This window comes from Macrobrachium rosenbergii, chromosome 20, assembly GCF_040412425.1.
Source record: "Macrobrachium rosenbergii isolate ZJJX-2024 chromosome 20, ASM4041242v1, whole genome shotgun sequence".
NCBI lineage: Eukaryota > Metazoa > Arthropoda > Malacostraca > Decapoda > Palaemonidae > Macrobrachium > Macrobrachium rosenbergii.
The window spans coordinates 4,115,929-4,140,370 of NC_089760.1; the positions used below are offsets into that span (position 1 = coordinate 4,115,929).

General features: G+C 36.2%; 1 protein-coding gene and 1 long non-coding RNA gene across 2 annotated transcripts in view; one reads left to right on the forward strand and one right to left on the reverse strand.

Annotated features, from left to right (window-relative positions):
* LOC136848995 (uncharacterized) overlaps window positions 1–8,840 on the forward strand; it is a 360,950-nt gene extending 352,110 nt beyond the window's left edge. The window contains exon 3 of the long non-coding RNA XR_010856191.1: window positions 8,728–8,840. This is a non-coding gene — a long non-coding RNA (uncharacterized lncRNA). The remainder of the gene's footprint in view (window positions 1–8,727) is intronic.
* Window positions 1–24,442, reverse strand: part of LOC136848994 (uncharacterized) — a 299,705-nt gene that overhangs the window by 245,796 nt on the left and 29,467 nt on the right. The window contains exon 2 of the mRNA XM_067121816.1: window positions 4,498–4,887. Within this exon, the coding sequence (XP_066977917.1) occupies window positions 4,498–4,887 (390 nt within the window). The remainder of the gene's footprint in view (window positions 1–4,497; window positions 4,888–24,442) is intronic.

Here is a 24,442-nt window from a genome sequence, read left to right on the forward strand (position 1 = left end):
GGTAATTAAATTCGTAACAGAAATAGTCAGATCTCTCATCAGTTCTACCTGATCTTTTTCCACGCACTTTCCATTTACCCATGAGCTGACCACGCAACGATATCTTAACTGGCACTTGATCCATACACTCTATCCCTTGTCTAAATTCACACCACGCGTCCATTATCAATCTTGAGGTGTCTGTCTCGCTTTCTCAGTGAAACGGGCATCATAAACTTACTAGTCTCCCAGGTATATCAAGTCATGTTATGTCCCTTTAATCCGTAAAGTTGCCTTTGTTACTCATACCCTCATAGAAAGAAGAATTATCCATGTTGCCCGTTCCTTTGAAACCTTTCTGTTGTCCAACCATACCTTAGGCTATACACATTTACACCAGCGCCACACTCGCCAGTGCCTGGTATGTCATGCTCCCGAAATCTGCGATTGATTTACCTATATGTAACTTTATCCAAATTGGTAAACTTTACCCTACCTCTTGACTTTCATTTGTTTTCCCAGTGCGTGCCATTTGGTCCTCTTATAAATATTAAGCCAATGACAGATTTATAGCCCTTTCATTCTTCTGCAGGAGCACTGGTTTTTATCTTACGTATGATTGTATGAATCATAAACTTTTGCCATTTCTGTACGGATTTGTTGGGAATAAAATTAACTGATATATGTTGGGATCTGTGCACTGATTGTGAATGACAGCGATTTTCTTGCAGAATATAATTCTAGTAAGCTTTTTACCAGTTTATCAGTTCTTATATTTAATTATTTGGATCTGAGATGTGAAAATATTTTTGAAGCGTGAACGGATGAGTGAACGTTTCATGAACAAATGTTGTTCCGACATATTTATTCCTTATTATCCTAAATTACTTATTCACGGCTTCCATCAATTAGATGTGATTCAAAGTCTCTGTTCTAAATTTCACTGCTTGCGCTATTATGATCAAATTTGCCTTATCCTCTGTCTTTAGTGCAATAAAGAGAAACAAGTATTATGTATAATGTGATAGTTAACGTTTCCTTTCTTTTCTGTTTAATAAAGGGAAACAAGGATTATGTATGTTGGTATTAATGTGATTGTTAACGTTTTCCTTCCTAATTACACGTTTTTGTTTGTGTGTGTGTGTGTACATATATATGTGTGTGTGTGTGTGTGTGTGTATATAATTATATATATATATATATATATATATATATATATATATATATATATATATATATATATATATATTGTGTGTGTCTTGGGGACCCCATGGATATGTGAAAAAGTGCAAATTTGTGAATAAAAAGATTATATGGGTAAGATTAGGTACAGAGTGCAAAAAGGTAACATTGAGTGTGTATGCTCCAGAATGGAAACGAATGAAAGTGACAAAGATATTTTTGGGAACGACTTCATCTGTTACTGGCTGGGCCTAGAGAATATGAACGGTTGGTTGTGTCAGGGGATCTTGATCCACAGGCAGAAAACGGTGAAAGATAGGATGGTACTGGTAAGTATGGAGTTCCTGGAGTAAATGTTTGGAGTTCCTGGAGTAAATGAAAATGGAAATGTTTGGAAAGGACTTGTTTTTTGGGAAGTAAATAGTTTCCAAAGGTGACATCCATAAGTATAAGTTACTTAGGAAAGAGAAAATGGTGAGGAGGAGTGTGTAGTGTGATGTGTTAGTCTACATTAGATGGCAGAGCAAGGTGATAAAAGAGGTGTAACTGGGGGTTTATCCGATCGTCATTTGTTGGAAGTGAGAGTGAAGAGAGATGGAAGTTCCTTTTCGAGGAACTTATATCTTTCTTAATTCTTTAACAGAACTGTGGGTGTTGAAAGAATGAGAGATGTGGAGGCATATAGGAGTCGTAAAAAGTGGTTGACGTCAGTTATTGATTCGATCAGAGTGGTTTGAGATAGTTTTGTCATGTGGAAAGGAATGAGGGTTGATTGGTGAAAAGAGTTTATAATTAGGAAATGTTAGGAAGGACAAGGATGGAGGACAAGAAAAGATATAGAAAATGTTGTACTATAAAAAAAGATCCTTAATATCCAGGAAGCTCCAGAGTGCTTTTAAGATAGAAGTGAATAGTGCAATGTGTGTAGGGGCGTTCTTTGTAGGTGTGTGAACCATTGCTGTTGTGTAAGTTATCTGCACGTGAGCATCATCTACAATCCACAGGTTTAAATTATGAAAGGGGTAAGGACCTTTAAGTTTTTTTTCTCTGAAGATAATCCCTCTTACGGGAAATGGCCTAATATATATATATATAATCACCAACTCGCGCTATCATTACAAAAATCATTCACTTTACACTGGAAATCATGATCCTACATACTTGCACTTTCATCTTTCTTTTACTAGTCTTCTCTCATCACTCTTTTCATGAAATATTACACACCGTTGTTTTGAACAAAATTTTGTACCGACCTGTCATTCTCCATCTGTTTGTCTCTTAAAATTACATTCCATACCATACATTACACACAAAGTATTTTCCACACACAACTCTGTCAGTGCTATCATACTTTGTCAAGGTCCAAGTACTCGACACTTTTTTTCACTTGACTCTCAAACTTGTAAAACACTTGATCCGCACACTGTCTTACTTATCTAACCCATATTTCTCTTATTTTTAATCAAGACTTATTTTTATACTGTCTTAGTGTGCTCAATAATTCTTAAAATTCTGGCATTACATTCCCCGTATGCAAAAGAACAGTCATTCGTTTTATCCATTTCTTTGGAACCTTTCCATTACCCTGACAGACCATATAGATACCTGATCAGCCACGCCATAAATCTGCCACCCTTTTAAGCATCGTCTCGTAGGCAATCCCACCAACTCTTGCCTCTCCATTCTTGAGCCTTTTAATTTCAGTACATAAGCATTTCCAACCTAACATGAATCCCTTCTACTCTTTACATCGTCCAGATTGCTTCTCTTCTACCGTGTAAATTTAACAGCTTGCCAGAATACTTTATCATCACAGTAGAAAATTATTCCCGCGTTTCCGTGTGTATTTGCAAGTGAGCTTCGTACATGTTTTTTATCAAGTAATTTCTACTACATTCATGAAGCTGAAAATCTATTTATGAAAATTCCTGATTCCCATAATATTTCTGAATTTGTTTTGTACGAGATGTTGGTTTTTTCCGTCAGTGGTTCTAAGCCTTTTATTCAAACGGGCAGTCTTATGCTGGTGAACTTTTTCATCGTGAATAAACATTGACATCATATATATATATATAAATATATATATTCATATATATATATATATATATATATATATATATATATATATATATGATATATATATATATTATATAATACATACATACACACACACACACACACACACACACATTATATAGTATGTTCATATATTTTTATATATATATTCCCCATATCTTTATAAACATTGACATTATACAATTTCATAATTTTTTATTATTATTATTATTATTATTATTATTATTATTATTATTATTATTATTATTATTTATTATTATCATTATTATCAACCTTGGACTGCCCGACCAATTTGCACAAAGTTTTGGCAACAATCACCGTCTTTGTGCCTTCCAGGAGCTAAACACTTCTTAGCCAGCAAATCTTGCTTTGGCCCTCCCCCGTTCCCACAGCGTTTCTCTACTGAACCATTTGTACCTCCTCAAGCTTTACTCTTCGGCTCATTCCTCCAGCCCCACCCCCTTCCTACCACGACCACTAAAGGGTAGAGAGAGAGAGAGAGAGAGAGAGGGTGGGAGATGGAGTGCTGGATGGAGGGGGGGGGGGCAACGGTCCGAGAAGAAGGGAGGGGAGCAGAGTTGGGCGGCAAATGTAAGATTTGCTTGTCATTTATCATGATTACATTAAGACAGAGTGTGTTGTGGAGGGATTGTGGGGGAGGGGGCGTAGGGAAGAGAGGTTTTGTTTTTGGACCGGGGGAGGGAGACAGCTGGTCTGTGTTATCCGCTACCCAAGGCTTTTTAATCTAATCAACCGTGGATTTATAACTGAGTTTATGGAACGGCTTCGAAGCCAAGTCCTAGGTCTCTCTCTCTCTCTCTCTCTCTCTCTCTCTCTCTCTCTCTCTCTCTCTCTCTCTCTCTCCAATGAATCGTGTATTCAGTGTTCAGCTGCTTCATAATGATAGTTTTATTCTAAAGACAGTTAAGTATGCCCGATATATATTGAGATTTTTACTTTTAAAGAAAATGAAGTGCTGGCTTAGATATTGGTGAAATTTTCAGTGTTAAATTTGTAGTCCTTTCGTGATATTTCATATTCCGAAACATCGTAACTTTGATCAGAAACTCCAGATTCTTTTTTCAGCCAAAATCTTCACAGGATATAAAATTAATTTTCTTCGTTACCTCTTACGAATATTATGTGCTAAAGATCGTCTCTCCTACCTTGTTCTCAGTTGAATGTCATTGGAGCTTCCAATTCAATGATTTGGCGTAATTTAACAAAATATTGAAAAACAGATTGAAACCACCCACTTACCAGCCAATAACTTCGATTCCTTTGAGTAAGCACCCGCAGTGGTGAAAAGCGGCGACGTGATTGGAGTGATGGATGATGACGTAAATGTGTGGGGGGCGTGACCAGTGGAGGTTGCGTGGCATGACAGGCTCACGGCTGGCTGACGTGGCAGGAAGGGGAGGAGCGAGAAAGAAGAATCACGAAGCAGATTGGTTGAGAGCCGTAAGGGAGAGGGTGGCCATAGATGTGGGTGGTAAGGAAATGCGAAAGAACCGCCCAAGGAACTGGTCAGCGATCCACCCACAGACAGGGAACCACCCACAGGTAAATTTGCTCCCAGACTACCTATAGAACTCTGAGAAACGAGTGGAGGTGGCGGGACCGGCAGATTGAGAAGTGGTGCTGTAACTCCTGCAAACAGAGAAAAAGGCAAACTTTAGTTTATGCATCAATTCGGGATGATAAGTTAATAATATATAGTAATTCGGCTTATGGGCCTCTGATTACAGGATGCGGGTACAGCAGGGACAGCACAAAATGCAAATAGGTTACATTACTATTAGTAATAATTAATGCAGCATATGGCTAAATATATCAATGGGGGCCAACTAAAATTAATTATTAGAATTCACTGTAAGTCAAATCGTAATGTAGCTTTTGCACTGTTGATGGCAGCATGTGCAAGAGAAAAAAAAAAAAAAAAAAAAAAAAAAAAATTCTAACAAGAGAGAAGAAATGTTAGTAAACTTAAACGTCAGTAACAGTAGTCTACTGTTAGCAGTTCTGTGGTAAGAGAAAAAACAATAATATAAGCAAGTTACGTCCTACAGCATGTTTACTTTCATTGGAGATAGACAGTTGGCCGTACATAATAATAATAATAACAATAATAATAATAATAATAATAATAATAATAATAATAATAATATGTTACAGAAACAATGAATCAAACACAGTAACTTCAGGTTGCTCATAGTGGAATAAAAAGGCCAGCCCCATCTTTTTAGATGCAGCCTCATTTTCCCATCTTTCCTGCTACTGATATTTTCACTGGGCGGTTGCAGATGTTTTGGATGAGCTGGTTATCATTTCCGAGTCTGAAGATCCGACTGGACATAGTTTGCCTGATAATGATTTTTGAATGAGCATAGGTGGTCTTCTAATAGCATCATAGTAGCAGAACAGTAACGAGTTGTTATTGTTAGATGCCTAACCTTGTGATTACATGATTATCTAGAGCATTTGTATAGAAGCTCAAAGTTTGTCAGAGCTCTGCATGTAGTAATGGGTCTCTTGTGTCCATTATAATTTCCAAAAATTTTTAGTGTTTGGGGGTGTTCCATTGTACCATATCTAGATCTAACTTACCTTTCTCTAGGTAACAATATTTTATCTTTGAACTGTTAGATTATTTCTTTTGGAAATATTTTTCCATGTATGACTGTATGCATGTAAAGTGTGTCTTTGCACCTTCGAAATTATGTATCTCAATCAGTTAGTCGTGAAAATTTGTGATGGAATGATTGTCATTTTTGATCATACACGCTACTGCCTCCCATTACTCAAACATCATTCTGGAAGTTCTGATTTAAACTGTATGCTTAGGTGGCGTTATATGAAAAATGAGAGGAGTCTGCTTTTCTGTGCAGTTATGCCTTTTTCATAATCAGGGATTAAACGAAGTATTTTACTTTATCTACGGGAAACTGTGATTTTCTTTTCGCAATAGGTAGGAAATTATGAGTTACGGAACCGTAATAAAAATTTTATGCATATAAAACGATAAACCGTGTTGGCTGTATTAAATTTTTGGTAATAAAAAATAATAATAAGAATGTTTTATCTTCCTTTAAATAAATGTCCGATCAATCAGAATTTACCAGCGTGTTTAAAGAAAAAATCTGAAAATGACAAACTATTCATATCTGCTTTATTTATATAATCGTTGTTGTCAAGATATCAGTAAATGATGCGTTATTTCTTGCATTCAGATGTAACTTTCATAGTTTCAGAACAAAATTATGAAATTACATCTAAATGCAGGAAATAACACATCACTTTCAGATATCAATAAAGAAATTACTATACAAAAAACGCATGTATGAATAGTTTTATCACTTCCAGAATGTTTTTTAAACGCGGGTAAATCCTAGTTGGCTGGTCATAGAGGATCTAATGGAAGATAAAAACATTTTCATCATCAATTTCTAATGACAGAAACTTTAATACAGCCAACAGGGTTTATATTTTTAAAAGTAAAATAGATTTTATGAAGATATTTGGTTGTCATTTTGATGACAGTCGTGGCATGTGAGGCAAATGTATACTTGTAGTCTTGGGTTGCTGGCCAAGTCTTGTGCGATGCTAAATGATAGCAGGTATCATCAGACTGTATACAGACACAGTTGCATATCTTAACTATCGGGTGGGATGGCCAACTAACACTGAAAAACGTGATCCGTTTTTAGTGGTTAGACGTCCATCACTTTTAACCTGAGAAACCTGGCGTCTGTAACTTGCTTCGAGGGTAGGTAAACAAACATCGTTAATTACACTAACGAAAGAAAGGGTTCAGTGAAGTAAAACGTTACCTCTCGTTTCGCCACATATATTGTTAAATAAAATATGTTGTCCAAATTTTGTAAACTTAAAAAATAACGAAATTTTCTCAACAAATTTAAATATCAGTGAGAGCATGGTTTTTATTTTACTGTAAATAACCAATAAACATATTTTCTTTTTGAATGAAGAAAAGTATATTTTGTTTTGGATAAAGAAAAACACTCTCAGCTCGCTGAAACACCGGGCAACTGTCCGCATTTCACAATTCGCTCCAATGATGAAACTTCTGTACTAAAATCCGCAGCGTCAGAGTTCACCACCAAGTGACAAGAGCTTTGAGCTTTGTGACGACATTGGCACATGCTTTACCTGCGACTTAACGGATCATCCCTGAAGCCAGATTGCAATGTTATGAACAGATGAAAGGATAGCAAAGAATTAAATTTCAATCTGGGTGAAAGAAATATTGATTGGAGTCCGCTGCATTCTCTTACATAACACAACTCTTCTCTCCTCTGATCTTTTTCACACACACACACACCACACACATATACATATATATATATTATATAGCATATATATATATATATATATATATATATATATATATATATATATATATATATATATATATAATATGAGATGGGCAATTTTTTTACCTTTGCAGAGCGCAAGAATTTTGGTAATCATCTTCCATTAACTGGCAACTGGCACCAGTGTTTCATGGAACTGTGATTGGAATATAGGCATATATGAAATCTGAAAACTTTCATTTCATTGAAAAGATAAGAGTACTTTAATCGGAAGCTAATGCTTTTCAGGTAAAAAATAACGTTCGTAAATGGCTGTAGATCTACTGAAATGTAGAAATACAAAAAAGAGTTGTCCAATTTTTGTCAAAAATAATTTATATTAGGCTGTAATAAAATTTTTTATTTACCTTTCAAAACATTTTTATAAAAATTTAAAATGTTATGAAATATGATTCCTTGTTATAGTGAATGAATATGTGGTGGTAGCGAGGTTTTTCGTTCGAAAAAAGTAATTTTAACGACAATAACATCCCATCCACCAAGTGTGTCGTATCAGTTTGGCGTTAGATCAGAGTCTTGACTGAAATCTTAGTGACTTTCAACATGACTGCAGTTGAGAGTATTGCATTCGTTCCAATATGCAACAGGCTTTTGAATGACCTTAGTTTATCCGTTTTCATACCAGTCGTTCTATTAGGAACCACCTTGACTTATATTGCTTAATAAGATGGTCCTTCAGGGCAGCATTTTAACTGTAGTCTAATGAACAAATGAATAATTTCCTGCCGTTTCAACAGTTGTTCCAGAATGCTGCTCCGTTCATTTGTTTCTATTTTATATCTATTAACATCCCATACTCTGTTCCACTGCGTTGACATTGTGCTTTAAAGGCTGCCAAACGATAAACCAGTTAAGCATTGAAGACTGCCAATGAAATTAAATTTATTCACAGTTATAAATTTCTTCGAGACAGATACATTTTCAGTGTAAGAGATTTGAACTACAACCTATGAGATATTCAAGATGGTTGAAATTTTCAAGTAATGCGGTAGAAATTTATTTCTGTGGGAAAAAATTCTTCTATATGAATCATATGAATTTTTGTATCGTGCTTCCATTCCATGATTCACCTTTTACCTTGTTCTTCCATTTTCAGAACGTCCCTATTGGTAGTTGTTAATGCCACTTTTGTATGCTGTGCAGAGTTGCTCAGAGCTTGAGGATCCTCTTCCTAAAAAGGCAAGTTATGATTTAGATTTCCAGTTAGACTGTTTTCCATTTACTTCTTTAAAGTTCTGCTTTCAATGCACTGTTTGTATATCCTTTGCTAGTGTATGCTACTGCTAGCGGGGAGGATTACCATCCTTATACATTGAGCCTACAGGTTATTGTACTAGCGAGACCAAGAGCTTTTGGAAGTGTTAACAACATTATTCTTAATTTGAAATTTGGTTGCAATACTACCTTAAAGTGATATGTTTAAACATACCTATATGTCGACGTTTACTTTCATCTTATCTTTGCTTTTTTTGTTTCTTTTTACCTTTGTTTGTTCTGTTTTGTGGACTCTCCGTCGATAGGTCAATACCCTGACAGTTGGATCATTAAAATATGTAGCTGTTGTGAGCAAAATCAATAGTAATTCGTGATAAGTATCAAGAACAGAACTATTCTTAGGATATCTCCCAGTTGAGGCAGTTCTGCCAGTATATCGGGGAGATGTCTCTTAAACCGGTTATTTTCCTTCTTCATTTCCTGTGGAAGAGTTAGACATGGGCTATTTTTGCACTCCTCGGTAATTCTTTGGATAAAATCTTGGAGGATTATTGTTTTGAAAACAAAGTCTAACAGTGTGACTCATATGGAGCTTTCTGAGGAGTGCGGAGGCTTCAGTAAGTCATTTCCCGCTTGCTTAAAGGAGCAGCGCTGCGTTTTGCGATCTACAATTTTCACGTTTTGTCATCGTCGGTCTCTTCCCAAGTGACTGTTATTTTTATTCTTTTGATTAATATGATGATGAACGTGTTGTATTTTAGATCTTTTTTTGAGTAGAATTTTTTAACTGGTTGGTGCTGACCGCAATTACATTTGTCGTTTTAAAAATTGTTGACAGAGGTGTAGTTTTATTGAAGAGGTAAGCACAAGATTTCTTCCTGATCTGAAACTGCCATGTAATGGGATAGAACGTCTCAAATCACTTTGTTCCAGACACGGCGTAGTTTTGCAGTCGAGCTGTTATTTAGAACAAAATAATCAAGTCGTTATGCTTCTTTAGTTTTCAATGGAAATTAGTCAAGAGGCCGCACTGATAGCAGGAGACAGTGTGGCCAGACTTTTGAATCTGAATCTCACTTTAGTTCCATTCATTACTTTATGCTGACTTCTTTGTTTAGAACACGGCAATAGAATTTTCAAGACCACGCTCTCTCGTGCAGTATTTCAACAGTGCTTAGGAGCCAATTTAAAAATGTTCAGAATGAGTAAAATAAGAAATTTCTTTTGTTTTTCTCTCTTTAGCTGGACGGGTGACATTATAATTAATTTTTTTTGCTAATGGTAATTTTGTTGTTTCATTTTGATTTCGTGTTTCATTGGTCGGCATTTCTGCCTTTACATTAAATTTTATGCTTCTTTGTGTATCTTGATGTATGGATTTTTTTTTTTCTCGGGTTTAGCCCTGATGATAAGAGCTGAACATCAGAAACGTAGGTGAAGCAAATAGATTTGACTGTACTTGCGGAAATTTCTACATGCTAATTTTAATATATATATACATTATATATATATGTTACATACATTTGCTACATATACGAGTATATGAGCTTGTGTATGTACGTATATATATATACATATATGGATATGGGTATGTATGTATATATATATGTGCGTGTATGTATATATATATATATATATATATATATATATATATATATATATATATATATATATATATATATATATATATATATATATATATGTATATATATATATATGACATATATAATATATATTTTTTCTTGATGTAGGGTAGCTCAACAAGGCCATTTTAAATTGCTGATTATGGTAAGGAGAATTTTCACTCTGAGCCGACCCAGTTAATAAGGCATACATCCCAAATTGATGGAGGTTGCCGGTTCGAGGCTGCTTCGGTTAAAGTAAAAGCTACCACTAAATCAATGGGGCTGGTTCTCCTCCTTGTATGGGAACCGGAGCGTTATGGCATCGGGGTTATATGCGCGTTTGTCTTTTTATTCTGTAATGAATTTTCTCTATGTTTTTAATAACTTCGTAGCTCATGTTTCTACTATAATAATTTATTACGTGTGGCGTCAATTTGTACACTCTCAGGTGCGGGAAATACGGGGTTATGATGGCAAATTATTTTACTGCGAGATAACAGTGAAGAGATGTAATATGACAACAGGGATGAAAGACTGAGATATTGAAATGCAAATAAATGGAGAGAGAGAGAGAGAGAGAGAGAGAGAGAGAGAGAGAGAGAGAGAGAGAGAGAGAGAGAGAGGAAGGAAGGTGAGGCGTGAGGAGGGTTTCGTCAGGTGCGTAACTTCTCAGACTTTGTCAACAAAAAGTGTGGTGGAGACGACGCAGGAATACAGAGTGACTCTTCCTAACAATCCCGTCGAGAGAGAGAGAGAGAGAGAGAGAGAGAGAGAGATGGGGAGAGGAGGGGGGAGCGGGGGTGAGACTCACAGCTCAATATTGCCACTGAAGATTTCAGCCCTTAAGAATCTTGGGTGTGCGTTGAGAAGAAATCTCGTCTGTGCAAACCACAAACTTGTTTCGTATGAACTTTAAAAAAAATGTTATATATTTTTTGGTTCCATATTTGTGATGTGTGTGTGTGTGTGTGTGTGTGTGTGTATTCAAGTATGATAATAACCCCACAAGTGTACATGTCAAAATGTATCGACGCTGCTGTATTGGATGTGTCATTTAACGAATATCATTGACACTAGAAACCTTCGTTCAAGTTTTGGCTCTAACTTTGTGATTGAAAGTGTGTTTCTAGCAGAGTAATATATAAAGGAATATTTGGCATAGCCATTATTTTGTTAGCTTATGGAACACAAGTTTTTAATCTTCAAAATTTAGGTTTTCGTCAAAGTAAATATTTCATGTTTCATTTACCAGTCCTTGGTAAAATACTAAATGAAAAAGTATCATGCCAACACGAGTTAGGGTTGAAGACTTTTAGGGGGAGGACACACCGAAATCAAACCAGCGGGTAGGAGGGACCCTGCAGCCTTAGTAGCCAACCCTTCTGTGAGAAGGTTACTCTGAATACAAACCTTGTTCTCCAACCTTGGACTGTGCCATAGCCATTGTACCGTGGCCTTCCATGGTCTTGGGTGTGAGTTCACTTGCCTGAGGATACGATCAGGCATTTATCCTCTTTTTCGTTCACTTTGCTGTTTTTTTGAAAAGTTTGTAGGAGAGGCTGACGAGAAAGCAAAAGTTGCTTGGTGGATTATCAGGAAAGTGCCTTCATCTTTACCTAATCTTTTCCTTCTGAGCATTTTATTTGAAAATCCATCCTGACTGTCCTCCTCCAGTTGTTGTGGCAAACCTGGCGGATTTATTTTGCCTTACAAGGCGTGCCGGCTCCACCTTGTCAACCAGTTGCTTGCGGTGCTTTTTTCAATGACGTGGTCTCGTGTATGTATACTGTCAACGGAATTTCTGTAAATAATGAAAATGTTGTTGTTGATGGTATTGTTGCTTGTTGTTGAGTTTTACAATGTTGTTATAAGTCTATTTTATTAGTTTTGATACTGATTTTATGTTATTAATTTTAATTCTTTCGGGAGACGTTGAGCTGTAAGAAAACAGTAAGAAAAACTGCAAAGTACTTTACTCAAATATTCGGGGCTTGAGTTAAAATTTTCTTGATCTCCAGATTTGATGTTTTTATCTGAGACTCTTGTAAGTAGTAACAAGTCAAAGGTTGAGTTTTTAATGTCGGGGTTTGATGGCCGTGACTTTATTTATCGTCGTAATATCCCACACGTGCAAGGTATGGCTGTATACACTAAGTCCGGACGACCTATATATTGTCAGAAAAATTTGTAGTGTAGTTGCTATGAAGGTCTTTGTTTTAAAATCTTCAGTAAGTTCTACAATGTTTACGTATTTGCTGTTTACCGCGATCCAAATATCGACAATACTAAATATGGCTGTCTTTTGGGAAGGATTAGCATTGCTCAGTCACAGGATTCAGAAGCTTCATTCGTTATTTGTGGAGACTTTAATGCAAAGCACAGTGAGTGGCTAAATTCAAATTCCACTGATCAACATGGCCTGTCTGCCCCTGAGTTCTGTGTATCCTCGGATTTTGACCAGCAAATTGAGGAGCCCACGCACATTTCTGGTAATACAGTAGATTAGACCTCATATTCACAGATGTTCCAGCTATAGTGAAGTCCAAGTTCTGTGAATATATAAGCACTTCTGATCATTGCGACAATGAGATGGACGTGTCTGTCAATCAGTATACAGTATTCCTAATTCCACCATTTGAAAAATGGTCCGGCTGAAATCAAGACCCAATTGGGACCGCATTATTGAAGCTTGTCAGGCACTTAATATTTCAGATGCAATATTAGATCCTGATCCTAAGAAGTTAAATGAAATGCTGATGGTTATTTTAATAAGATATGTCTCCCAAGATTATTAGATTCTATAGATTTTTATGTCGACGTAGTATCTTTGTGGATGAGCGCGAGCTTAATAATGCAGTGCCTGTTCCAAAGAGTGGCAGTAACCACAGGCCAGTCTCTTTTCTCCCTGTGCTCTCCAAAGTTGTTGAAAAACTTATTTTAAAGCCACTATTTAAGTATGTGGAACCTAAAGGGTTGTTAGCTGATTGTCCAAATGTATATAGGAAGCAGTTAGGTACCTGCAATTCTCTTGTAGACTTGACATGCCTTTTTCAAGGGAACCTTGGTAAGGGTTTTGAGTTTGAGTAATTGAAATAGGCTTTAGTGCTGCTTTCGATGTAGAAAATCACAAGGCACATATTTATAAACTTCGTAATCTTGGATTGGTGGATATGTTTTAGGATTTATTCAAGATTTCTTTACAGGTATGCGTTAAACTACTTAACTCTGATACAAATTCCAAGAGGCACCTCTGTTCTTAGGGAGGTATTTTTACTAAGATTGGATTGAAATATGTAGTATCAGTGAGTATTTTGTAATATGTTGTACGTATAAAGTTACGTTGATCGACGTGAGAATGATAGCTAAGACTACGTGTATATAGCTTGGTTGTTTACTTTACAGAAGTTGGGCTTACTGATATTAAACCTGAAGACTGAAATGGAAATGTCTCCCACAGATTATGTGTGAGGAAAGAAATCTAATTCAATACTTTGCGGCTTCATGTATAATATCTGGAGTAATAATTTTTTGTGAGTGTGTAAAAGAAAAGTTGTTCTTAATAACCTACGATTTTGAGAACAACAGTTGTTTAGAAGATAATATTTTAGGTTTATAAGAAGTCTTGTAAGTCAGTACCTAGTGAGTGACAGTACATAGAAGTTAAAGTTGACTGATAGGGGTCGCAAGGTTGTAGCAGACTTTCTTTCATCTTCCCTGTCACGATGAATCCCCGTCAGACCGGATGCGACTCTCATTGGTCTTCCAAGGATCTGTTTCAGTGATGGCGAACGAGTCACTTTGATCCGTTAGTATGTGCGACTAATGGGATGTAATTTCTGAATAATGAAATAAGATATTTTGGGTATAAAAACCAATGCCAAGGAGGCACGTCGCTTCTTTGCGTCAGCAAAGTCTCGAAAAAAGAAAAGTTTTAGTTTTCCGTTTTATCATCTTCCTCCAAATCCTAATAGCGATTCAACCTGGAGACACCGAAAATGTCTTTGCCTTCAGACACGAACAGAGGCATTTGCATGTTTTAACCCCATTTTCCGCTCGAGTCCCCGTGCCCCGTGCCCCTGGGGACGCACCCTGCACCCCGAGCATTCCAATCCGAAGATTATGATGCGTTTACCGATAACGAACAAGATTTTCCACGAAGGTCATGATTTTTTTTCTTTTTTCCTTCTTGATTTTTCCCTTTTCCCTTGATGGAGACATTGTATGCAAATGGATTCAAATGAGTTGAAGTATATCAGCTCTTTGGAGGATGAGAGAGAGAAAGAGAGAGAGAAAGGACAGAGAGTCATGAATAAATCAGATGTAGATAAAGAGATGCATTCATAGATCTGTTTACTTATGTATTAGTTCGTTTATACACATATTATATATACTGTATATATATGCAGTATATATATCTATATATATATACATACATATATATATATATATATATATATATATATATATATATATATATATATATAGTATATATAATGTGTGTATATATATATAAAATTCCCCAACAGAATGTGTTAGCCTTCAGGAACTCAACAAGTACTTTCAGGTGAGGCTGCTGGCCCATGCCCCTCTTCACCTTTGCTGCAATTTGCACAGTCAGGCAACTAGGGAGTGTCTTATTACCTCGCTTGTTTGAACAGGAGCAAAAGGATTTTTCAGGAAACGATCTGAAATTGCTTCCGTTCTTGTTCCTGGATTGAAGTCGATATATATATATATATATATATATATATATATATATATATATATATATATATATATATATATATATATATATATATATATATATATATATATATATGTTGTCATGTTTGTTTACGCTTCAGAGCATGATGGTACAAGATAACCAGTTATTTAGCAAACGAAGCATCAGAGACCAAACGTAACTCGAATAGTACAGGGTAAAAAAAAAAAAAAGTAGAATTTTACTCCAGAAGATGGTCTTCGTCGAGACTCGAGAGTGCATTATCAAGGGTCACGTATTCCCGAAGGCTGGTCTGATGACGATTACGGTTCCATAATGCAAACGTTTAGACAGCATTATAACGAAATGTTTTAGAGAGAACCTTTCACTGTTTATTAAAACGGGTATTTCAACTTTGTTGTTTATCAAAAAGAGTATTTAGACTGTTTGAATGCAATACTATTCTTTTTGGTGTCTTGGCTCTCCTAGCTCTATTGATCATGTGCCACCACCCCTCCGGTAGATTAGATTGTCAGTGATGTTTTGGGCTGTCGCATGAAATTTTTCGAATGTCTTTGGATATCTTTATGAAACTGTCTGGCAGCTTGGTGCTATTCACCACCTCGACATATTATTCTGCTCACTTAACCATCTCATCGCCATAATACTCACCTTTTAGTTCCAGGTGATTGGGATAATCTCAGAAAAGTTGTTTCCCAACTCTCCCTCATCATCCACCCAACACATGTCTCCAGTGAAAGTAGCGTATTCACAAGACTTCCTCCCCTGGCTAACTCAGAATGCAGAATGTTAACTGAAGTCTTGATTCGCCTATTGTTATAGGTACAGATTTGCTTAGGAAGGAGGGGTGTTGATACACACAGAGATAACAATGATTTGTGCATTCTGTTTTCAGCTTAAAACAGCTAGGCCTTTCAAGTGCTTGCCCGCAAATTTGAGAACTGACGTGGAAGAAAGGATTCATGTTGCTGGTTTGCATTCCAGGAAGTAGATTTTAAAGTGAACCTGTTTAATTTTTACTTCTACCTTTATACATGAAATTGATGATGCGGTTGAATTCCTTTTTAGGACTGTTTTCTGTTTTATTATTGACTATGTAAAGTGGAATGTGGAGATGAGGATAGCATTTTCACGAATGCCTACGACTTCCACTTTTTGTCTGCAGTTGATGAAATCTTTAATGACTGTAAATTGGTTGTCTGTTGTTTTCAAATTTACTTTCCCTATGAAACTTTTCAACCTGATCAAGAATTAATTTGAATACATAGGAGATCGCTACACTGACAGGTAAAGCACCGTGCACGCGCGAGCAACGTTGACTAACGATACATGTGCTCATAATACTTCATTTTTTTATACTTAGTAAAAAATAATATGATCTTGTTAATTATGGAGAATTTCTGGTAAATTTATTTCCCGGTTAAAATTTAGGACTCAGACCGCACATGTTAGAATTTATACAAAGTTATCGGTAATTTTGAATGATTACGAAATTGTCTCGTGTACCTTCTTGTTTGCTTGGACGAAAGAGAATTGCCCATCAAGCATGATGAAAACAAGGCTAGTCTTATGATGTATTCGTCACTCGACCAACTTAGCGTTCCTTTTTTTTTTATTTACTCCATGCATTTGTTTTTCATGTTTAAATGCACGTATACGTTGTGCTACTAACAACCTTCGAGGAGATATGTCCAGAAGGTGTAAACCTTCAGTTTACTCGGATTTATCACAAGCGATGAAGTTGCAGTCCCATTGCCAGTGCCCCTCCCACTCCGCATAATGTAGACTTAACCTCCCAGGCTTTAGGGAAGCACTTTGTTGTGCCACGGAGGAACTGAAGGTGCCCACGCTGATACTGATACATATGCATAAATTATGTGTGGGGTATATGAAGTGAAAAAGGAAGTACTCATTCCTAGAGGACGACCTTGGCTCTAAGTTAAACTTTGTCTCCCAGTGAGTGCTTCACAAGACTCGTTTTTTGGCTTCCCAGAGTAGACCGCAAGAACTACCTGCTGTTTAAGTGCAAACACAGAACTAAGAGTGTCCTGGCCTAGTTTCGAATCCTCAGCTGCTGATATGAGGACTGAAACGTCATAGCATTTCAGGTGACATGCCTCCTATACCCTATAAACGACTAAGTATTTCAAGGTGCTGTAGACGTGTGTGTGTCGTTACTAGTTATAGAAACCGTCCTAAGTCAAGGTGTTAAAGAGGGTTTTCTCAAAATCACAATTTGTGTAAAGGGCCATTAAATTTATTTGGAGTTGGGAGATGTAGTTCAGGAACTACGTAAACGAGCACTGGTCTCAAGAAGTTCCAGAGCTGCTTCTATCTTGTATAGAATTTATTATTGCTGACTTGCTCACTTCTCTTCAGCTTGTGCTTCCTTGTGATACTTTCAGATTTCGTTGTCGGGCGGCTTCTGTTAAGGTTTGCTCTTTACAGACATTTAGAAGTGTATTTTTCTCTGTATATTTTCGTTAATTGACAACTTAAGATGATATTCTTAGGATTAGAGATAGTTTTGTTGGCAATTATCGTCTTTAGTTTTTTTCTCTGTATATTTTCGTTAACTGACAACTTAAGATGATATTCATAAGATTAGAGATAGTTTTGTTGGCAATTATCGTCTTTGTGTTATCCGAAAAGTATCGATCAATATTGCAGAATAACACAGATGCATAACTTCATTCATAATAAATAAAGATGAATCAAAAAGAACATACGTGATTTGAATTAGCATTTCCATAAACTATCCGTTTATAATTATCATTAAGAGATGCTTACAGACACTTAATAGATATAATTTAATGTAGAGCAAGGACTCAGTGATGTGTAAATACGAGTCAGTCTTTCTTACACACACATATATATATGTATATATATACTGTATATTATATATAATGTATATGTATGTATGTATGTATGTTAGTATTCATTCCTTTTTCCTTTTCGAAAAGGGTGGAGCCAGAAAGGTAGGTGTAATTGTTCATGTATGTACTTATATTTATGGTCCAGTGGTTGGGAAGTTCTCTTACCAATGTTGACCTAAATAGTTAATTTGGTAGCAAGTAGGAAGTTTACTGTGGTCAGTCGCAACCAGGGTGAAGAAAAGCATGGAGCTAAGATTATGATCACTGGAAACTGAAGAGACACCTTGTATGGCACATGGTGAATACATATGTATATTATATATATATATATATATATATATATATATATATATATATATATATATAAACACATACATACATATGCATATGTGTGTCTTATATGAAGCAGTTCATCACTGTTAACGCTTTATTAGATGACAGTGATTATTTATTACGGAGAAACATTCTGGAAGAAATATTTGAAGTAGCGATCAAACCTTGAGCCTCTTGCGTCATACTCAAAGTCTCCTGTATCCAAGTCCCGGCTTGACGTTGAGATTACAGTTTTACTGGGGTTTGATTACTCGTATCTTCTTATAAATCGGAGATTGAAACTCTGAGGACGTAAACATTAATCATCTTTTACGATAAAAATGAAATAGGGGCGCATGTACCATGGCTGGGTTATAATGAAAGGACGGTTCATAACAATCACGCAAGGTAGTTTCGAAAACATACAACATTCTTCCTTGGGGCATTTCAATTTTGACGTGACGTTACGAAACACTGGTTCTGGTTTTAAAGCAAACTGACTTTCGGAGACATTCCTTTACGTAGTTGTGTAAACATTTTGCCCATGCTGGAATTCAGATTCAGGGAAATTATGATACTGACAAATATGAAAAAAAAGCGCTGTTCACAATATTTCAAATCCGATAAATGAAGTTCCTATACTTGGAGAAAAATCGAATTCAAAGACCCCATGTGGTCAAGAAGAAATGCAAAATCACAAGAACGTGCATGGAGTTATTGATCATCTTCCTTCAGGCCAGACAGAAGTGAAATTGTTTCAAGTCGCCTGAGGATTTTGGCGCACTCAGGTCACCCATCAATATAATTTATGTTAGAGGGCAGCAGCGCCACTGAGTGTGCTCAGTGACTGGCAGCTGAGTTCATGACTCGAGCTATGGTAACCAACGACGGAAATTGTATCTTGATGGAAAATGTCTAAAATTTAGGAGACAATGACAACACTTCTGCATTTATCAGTTTTGACAGTCTGTCAAAGGTTTTTAGAGAAATATTTTTCTGTATTTGGTAATTTTCTTAAACATTAACTTATAAATGGTTAATAAAGCTAGTATGGATGATTGATGAAGGGTTCATCTTTTAAAAGGTAACATATTAGATATTGTGTCGCATTACTTCAGCTGTTTGTCAGAAATAACCCTGAATGACCCTTAAGGTCACAGTGCGTGAGCTATTCCTATATACTTCATAAATGCATCCAAGTGTCCATTCGTATGATCTAATACTTTTGAGAAATTGGTTGGATGAGATGGGCTACATTACTAATGCTTGCTTATCCAACCTTTTCTGTAAATTGTGATGTTTTTAAGAACTTTTCCATGTATCAAAACCCGTCATACAACTCACCCGACAAGGATTCGAAATGGCTACAAACTCCGTGGGGAAATTTTCTTGCTCTACACCAAGTTTTTTCTGTCTCGTTTGCTCTCGTCACCACGTGGGTTTGTGCCTCTTGGCATCCCTCTTGTTAATCAGAGCATGGGGCCACCATGCCTCGTAGTTGTTTGGGTCATGGTCAAGCTTTTGAAATCCGTTGGGGTGTTGTTCGTGATCTACCAGATGTCAGTTTCATATCTGCCATAAAAGATTACCCAGTCAGTACACGACTGCAGCAACTACATCCGGTGTTGTGATGTTGAAGAAATTAAGTCATCGTTAAATTAGAGATGCTGGGTTTTCAGTCACTGCCCGTGATCTTGTTTAACATACCTGCCTGAATCAATGATTTGTTAGCCGTACACAAAAAAAAAAATATTTCAATCATTTCGATGTCTTTTGCAAAAAGTTAACTCGACTCCAGGCAACTATATCATTGGAAGTCATATACAATGGATGCACATCGACAAAAAGTCGATGCTGGCTGTGAGGTTCCTCTTTGCCCATAAAACTGTGATAAAACCCTATAAATATTATTGTCACCTTCCCCCCCTTTCATTTTCTCTTTTGCTGATTTTATGTTCTTTGTTTATATATTTCAGTGATTTATTACAAAGTGTTCCGCACATATTTTTCTAACACATCATATCCTCTGTTCATGATATGAGAAATTTATTCCCAACGCTTGGCCTTGGTTCAGGCAGTATTTTCAAGAGAAATTCTGATCAAGAGTTTTCGACCCAACAGAGGTTCCAACTCCGGGGCAAAAGTTGTCATTTTGGAGACTTGACAAAGAGGCCTTACACGGAGAATCTTTCATCACAGTTTCCACACCTGGTTGAGATTTATGTGAGATATGAAAGCTGATTACGAGGGTTACTGAAGTGCTAATGCCCATTCTTACTTGGGGATCAGGTAGGGTTTAATTTCAAAACTTGTTCGCTGAAGGTTCAAGATTTTTTAGCTCTTCCAGTTATTCAAACTTCGTATAAAATTTCATTCTGTGGGCTACTTGGCTGTCGTGTTCAAGTAACAGCTAACAGAGTGATGTTTCTTTAGAATTAGATATTTTGTAAAGTATATGTACATTTGCGAAGATCTGAAAATTTATAGATTTTTCATATATATATAGCCAAATTCCGGTAAAAGTCTCACTTATAAGGGTTTTAAAAATGCTGTGAAATACTCCCGATAAATATGAAAAATAAGTTATAATATTTATTAAAAGAACCTCTATACGCTTAATGCTTTTATTCAACGTCAGCATTAATTTTATTATTACGCACCTGAAAGCGCCTACCTGCGGTGACTCTTCGGTTAAATTAACGTTATCATCGACATAAAAAGTTATCAGTGTTTACGTAATAATTATAGACTTACTTTGCGAGATCTCTCGAAATTAATATGTTCTTCACAGAACAAACACTTAAAAATACTCGCAACTCAGGTTAAGGAAAATGCCACTGAAGCAGATGACACAACTTGAAAGTCATTAGGATTTTCACGTTAATGGCAGTCGATCAAGGAAAGCGTGTTGGTTCCAAAACGAAGAATCTCATATATTATGATAAAGTAGACGTCGGGTAAATCCACGTCTGTCGTAAATCAGTGCTTATCGTGAAGCGAGGCGAGGTGATAGAAAATCACGGGGGTGTTGATAAGGATTCGGGAAAACAGGCCCTCATATCTTAAGAAAACGGCAATAAAACTGTTAATGCCTCCGAAAGCTATAGCTTTGCCGCGGGTCACGTGTACCTTTGTAGTCAACTGTGTGTTTAAATTACTTCACTAGTAAACCAATCTCCGTTGTTTTTAGTGTTGCTGTTGCGGCAGTGGCACAAGTCGTCAGGTTCGTTGCATTCAGTTTGCGTTCAGGCGTCAGAAGGGCAATCGTCTCATGTCGTTCATTAGTACTTTCTTTGTTTTATTTTATTCTAAATGAAGTAACGGATTTGAGTTGTCTTGCAGGGGATGTTAGGACATCTTTATCAGGGATTTATAATTTTGAGATACGGGGATAGACCTGTATTTATGTGTACTATCATAAATAACGTTAATTACAATATCTGACCTGAATATGCACCCATGGAATTTAAAGTGTATTCATCTTTTCGTCATTTTTCTTGCCTTTCACAACCTTTCACATCTTGAATTAAGACTTCCTATGTCTTCTGATGAAATTTTATGAAATATATATATATATATATATATATATATATATATATATATATATATATATATATATAGATAGATAGATTGAAATATATATATATAGATAGATAGATAGCTGAAACTACCGAAGAGCTTGAAGGCGAAGAAGAATAAGTTTGAAAGCAAACGTGAACAAAAGTATGATTATGACGAGAAATGGAAAGCAGGAAGATGAAGAACTGAATACTGATGTAGAAGGTTTGAAAAATGAAAGCCGTAGTTTCGTATATGTGTATCGTAGTAAGTAAACAGATTAAGATAACATGAGAGAAGAGGTGAGTCACAGAATAGTTGAATCAAGGAAGGCAGCCGGGTTTGTGCAGAAGACTGGGAAGAGACTTGAAGTGCTCATGAAGACCATCTTGTGTTTTTTATAGAAGTCAAGTGTGGATGCTAAATATGAGTTTAAAGCCGTTAACTGAAGTGGTGAGAAATGTGGGGACTTCATAGAAATGGTTAAACAGATGGTGGACAATAGATTTATGATTGCTTTGAGATGGTTAGCCATGTAAAAAGAATGGGGGACAGTATGTAGGAAAAAAGAGCGTACAGTTCCGAAGTATAGAGGGAGAAGGAGAGGCCAAAAAAATGCTGGGTAGTCGGGGTGAAAGCGGAAATGAAGGGAAGGACCTCACTACCCACAAGGCGTGGAACAATTTGTTCCAGATAAGTGAAGGATGGCGCAGGATGTGTAGGGGTGTTCGGTACGTTAATGATGAGCATTCTGTGTAGATGTTTTCTGCAAGTGGGTTCATTCACGACCTAGCAGTTCAAATAAGAATGTTTTATCTTTGTAACCATCCACTGTTAGGGAAAGCTGATCATTTTGCCTTGGCGTAACACTTTTTGTCCTTAATGTTAGTAATAATCTCCGTGTTATTTGCAAGGACTATCGCAATACCCTCAGTCAGATATTTACTGTAGTTTTCGTTTGAGCCATATCCTTGTTGCCATTATGTCCATTTTCCGCTACGCTCTTGTTTTGCTGGATTTTGATATTTCTCAACCTTCACAGTTCACATGGCGATTGTTTAGTACAGTTCGATCTGATATTCTGTAAATTTAGTTCCACATTGTCAAGTGTCCTTTTTCGGGCAATTCTGGCTTGTTCTCAGATGTTAATCCTCTTGGTAGCTTGGTTCAGTGTATGGGAAACGTGAAATTGCTATTATGATAAAAGTGCTAAAACGGTTATAGATTGTTTTGCAAGTATTTGACACACACTTCGTTGAATCAGGCATGAATTTTGTATTCATAATAGGTGAAAGTCATGTGCGTGCAAACAAACTATATATATATATATATATATATATATATATATATATATATATATATATATATATATATATATATATATATATATATATATATATATATATTTACTATATATATATATATATATTACTATATATGAATGTATATATACGGTTTAAGCTTTTCCCCTCTCACCTTGATAGCAACAAAGTATCAGCTACATTCGAAAATGTTAACACCTGAAACCAGCTCTTTCAAGAGTAAAATGCCGTTGTGTTGTTTTAATTTATTTTCTTAATTTTAGAAATATTTATCTAAGAAATTTACGTACACTTAGACTGTGGAAGAGAAATCTTTTATATCAGGAAAATATGTATAAAGATGAGCAATTAAGATTCTAGAAATTAAAATAACTTGGCATTAATTATATTTAAGGTGAAAGGCTGGTGTATGATGCTGAAAGTTTGGTTGAGCGGCTGACCAGGATTATAAGGTATTTCAGTATGAATGATTGCCCTAAGGAATGGGTGAGAAGAATAATTGTTTCTTTGTATAAACATATTGAAGTAATATTGAAGATTGTAAGTGTACCAGGGGAGGAGTTTGGTAGGATAGTTTATGAAGGAAGTGTTCGTTATGAATCTTTTAGGTTAGACGTATGAAAATGAAGTAAACGCTGTTTCTGGCACACATGAACCTAGAAAAGGCTTGATACGTGTTGGAGTACATAGACAGAAGACAGTGTGGAGGGAGACGAATTAAAAGTTTGTGCAATTAAAGCGAAGTGTGTTTTGGAGTACATAAACAGAAGACAGTTTGGAGGGAGAAGAATTAAAAGTTTTGCCATTAAAGCAAAGCGTGTGTTGGGGTATGTAGATAGGAGACAGTGTGGAGGGAGAAGAATTAAAAGTTAGTGCCATTAAAGTGAAGCGTGTGTTGGAGTACATAGACAGAAGACAGTGTGGAGGGAGAAGAATTAAAAGTTTGCGCGATTAAAGCGAAGCGTGTGTTGGAGTATGTAGACAGGAGACAGTGTGGAGGGAGAAGAATTAAAAATTAGTGCCATTAAAGCGAAGCGTGTGTTGGAGTACGTAGACAGAAGACATTGTGGATGGAGAAGAATTAAAGATTTACGCAGAAGACATTGTGGATGGAGAAGAATGTAAAGATTTGCGCGATTAATGTAGACAGAAGACATGTGGAGGAGAAGAATTGGTTTGC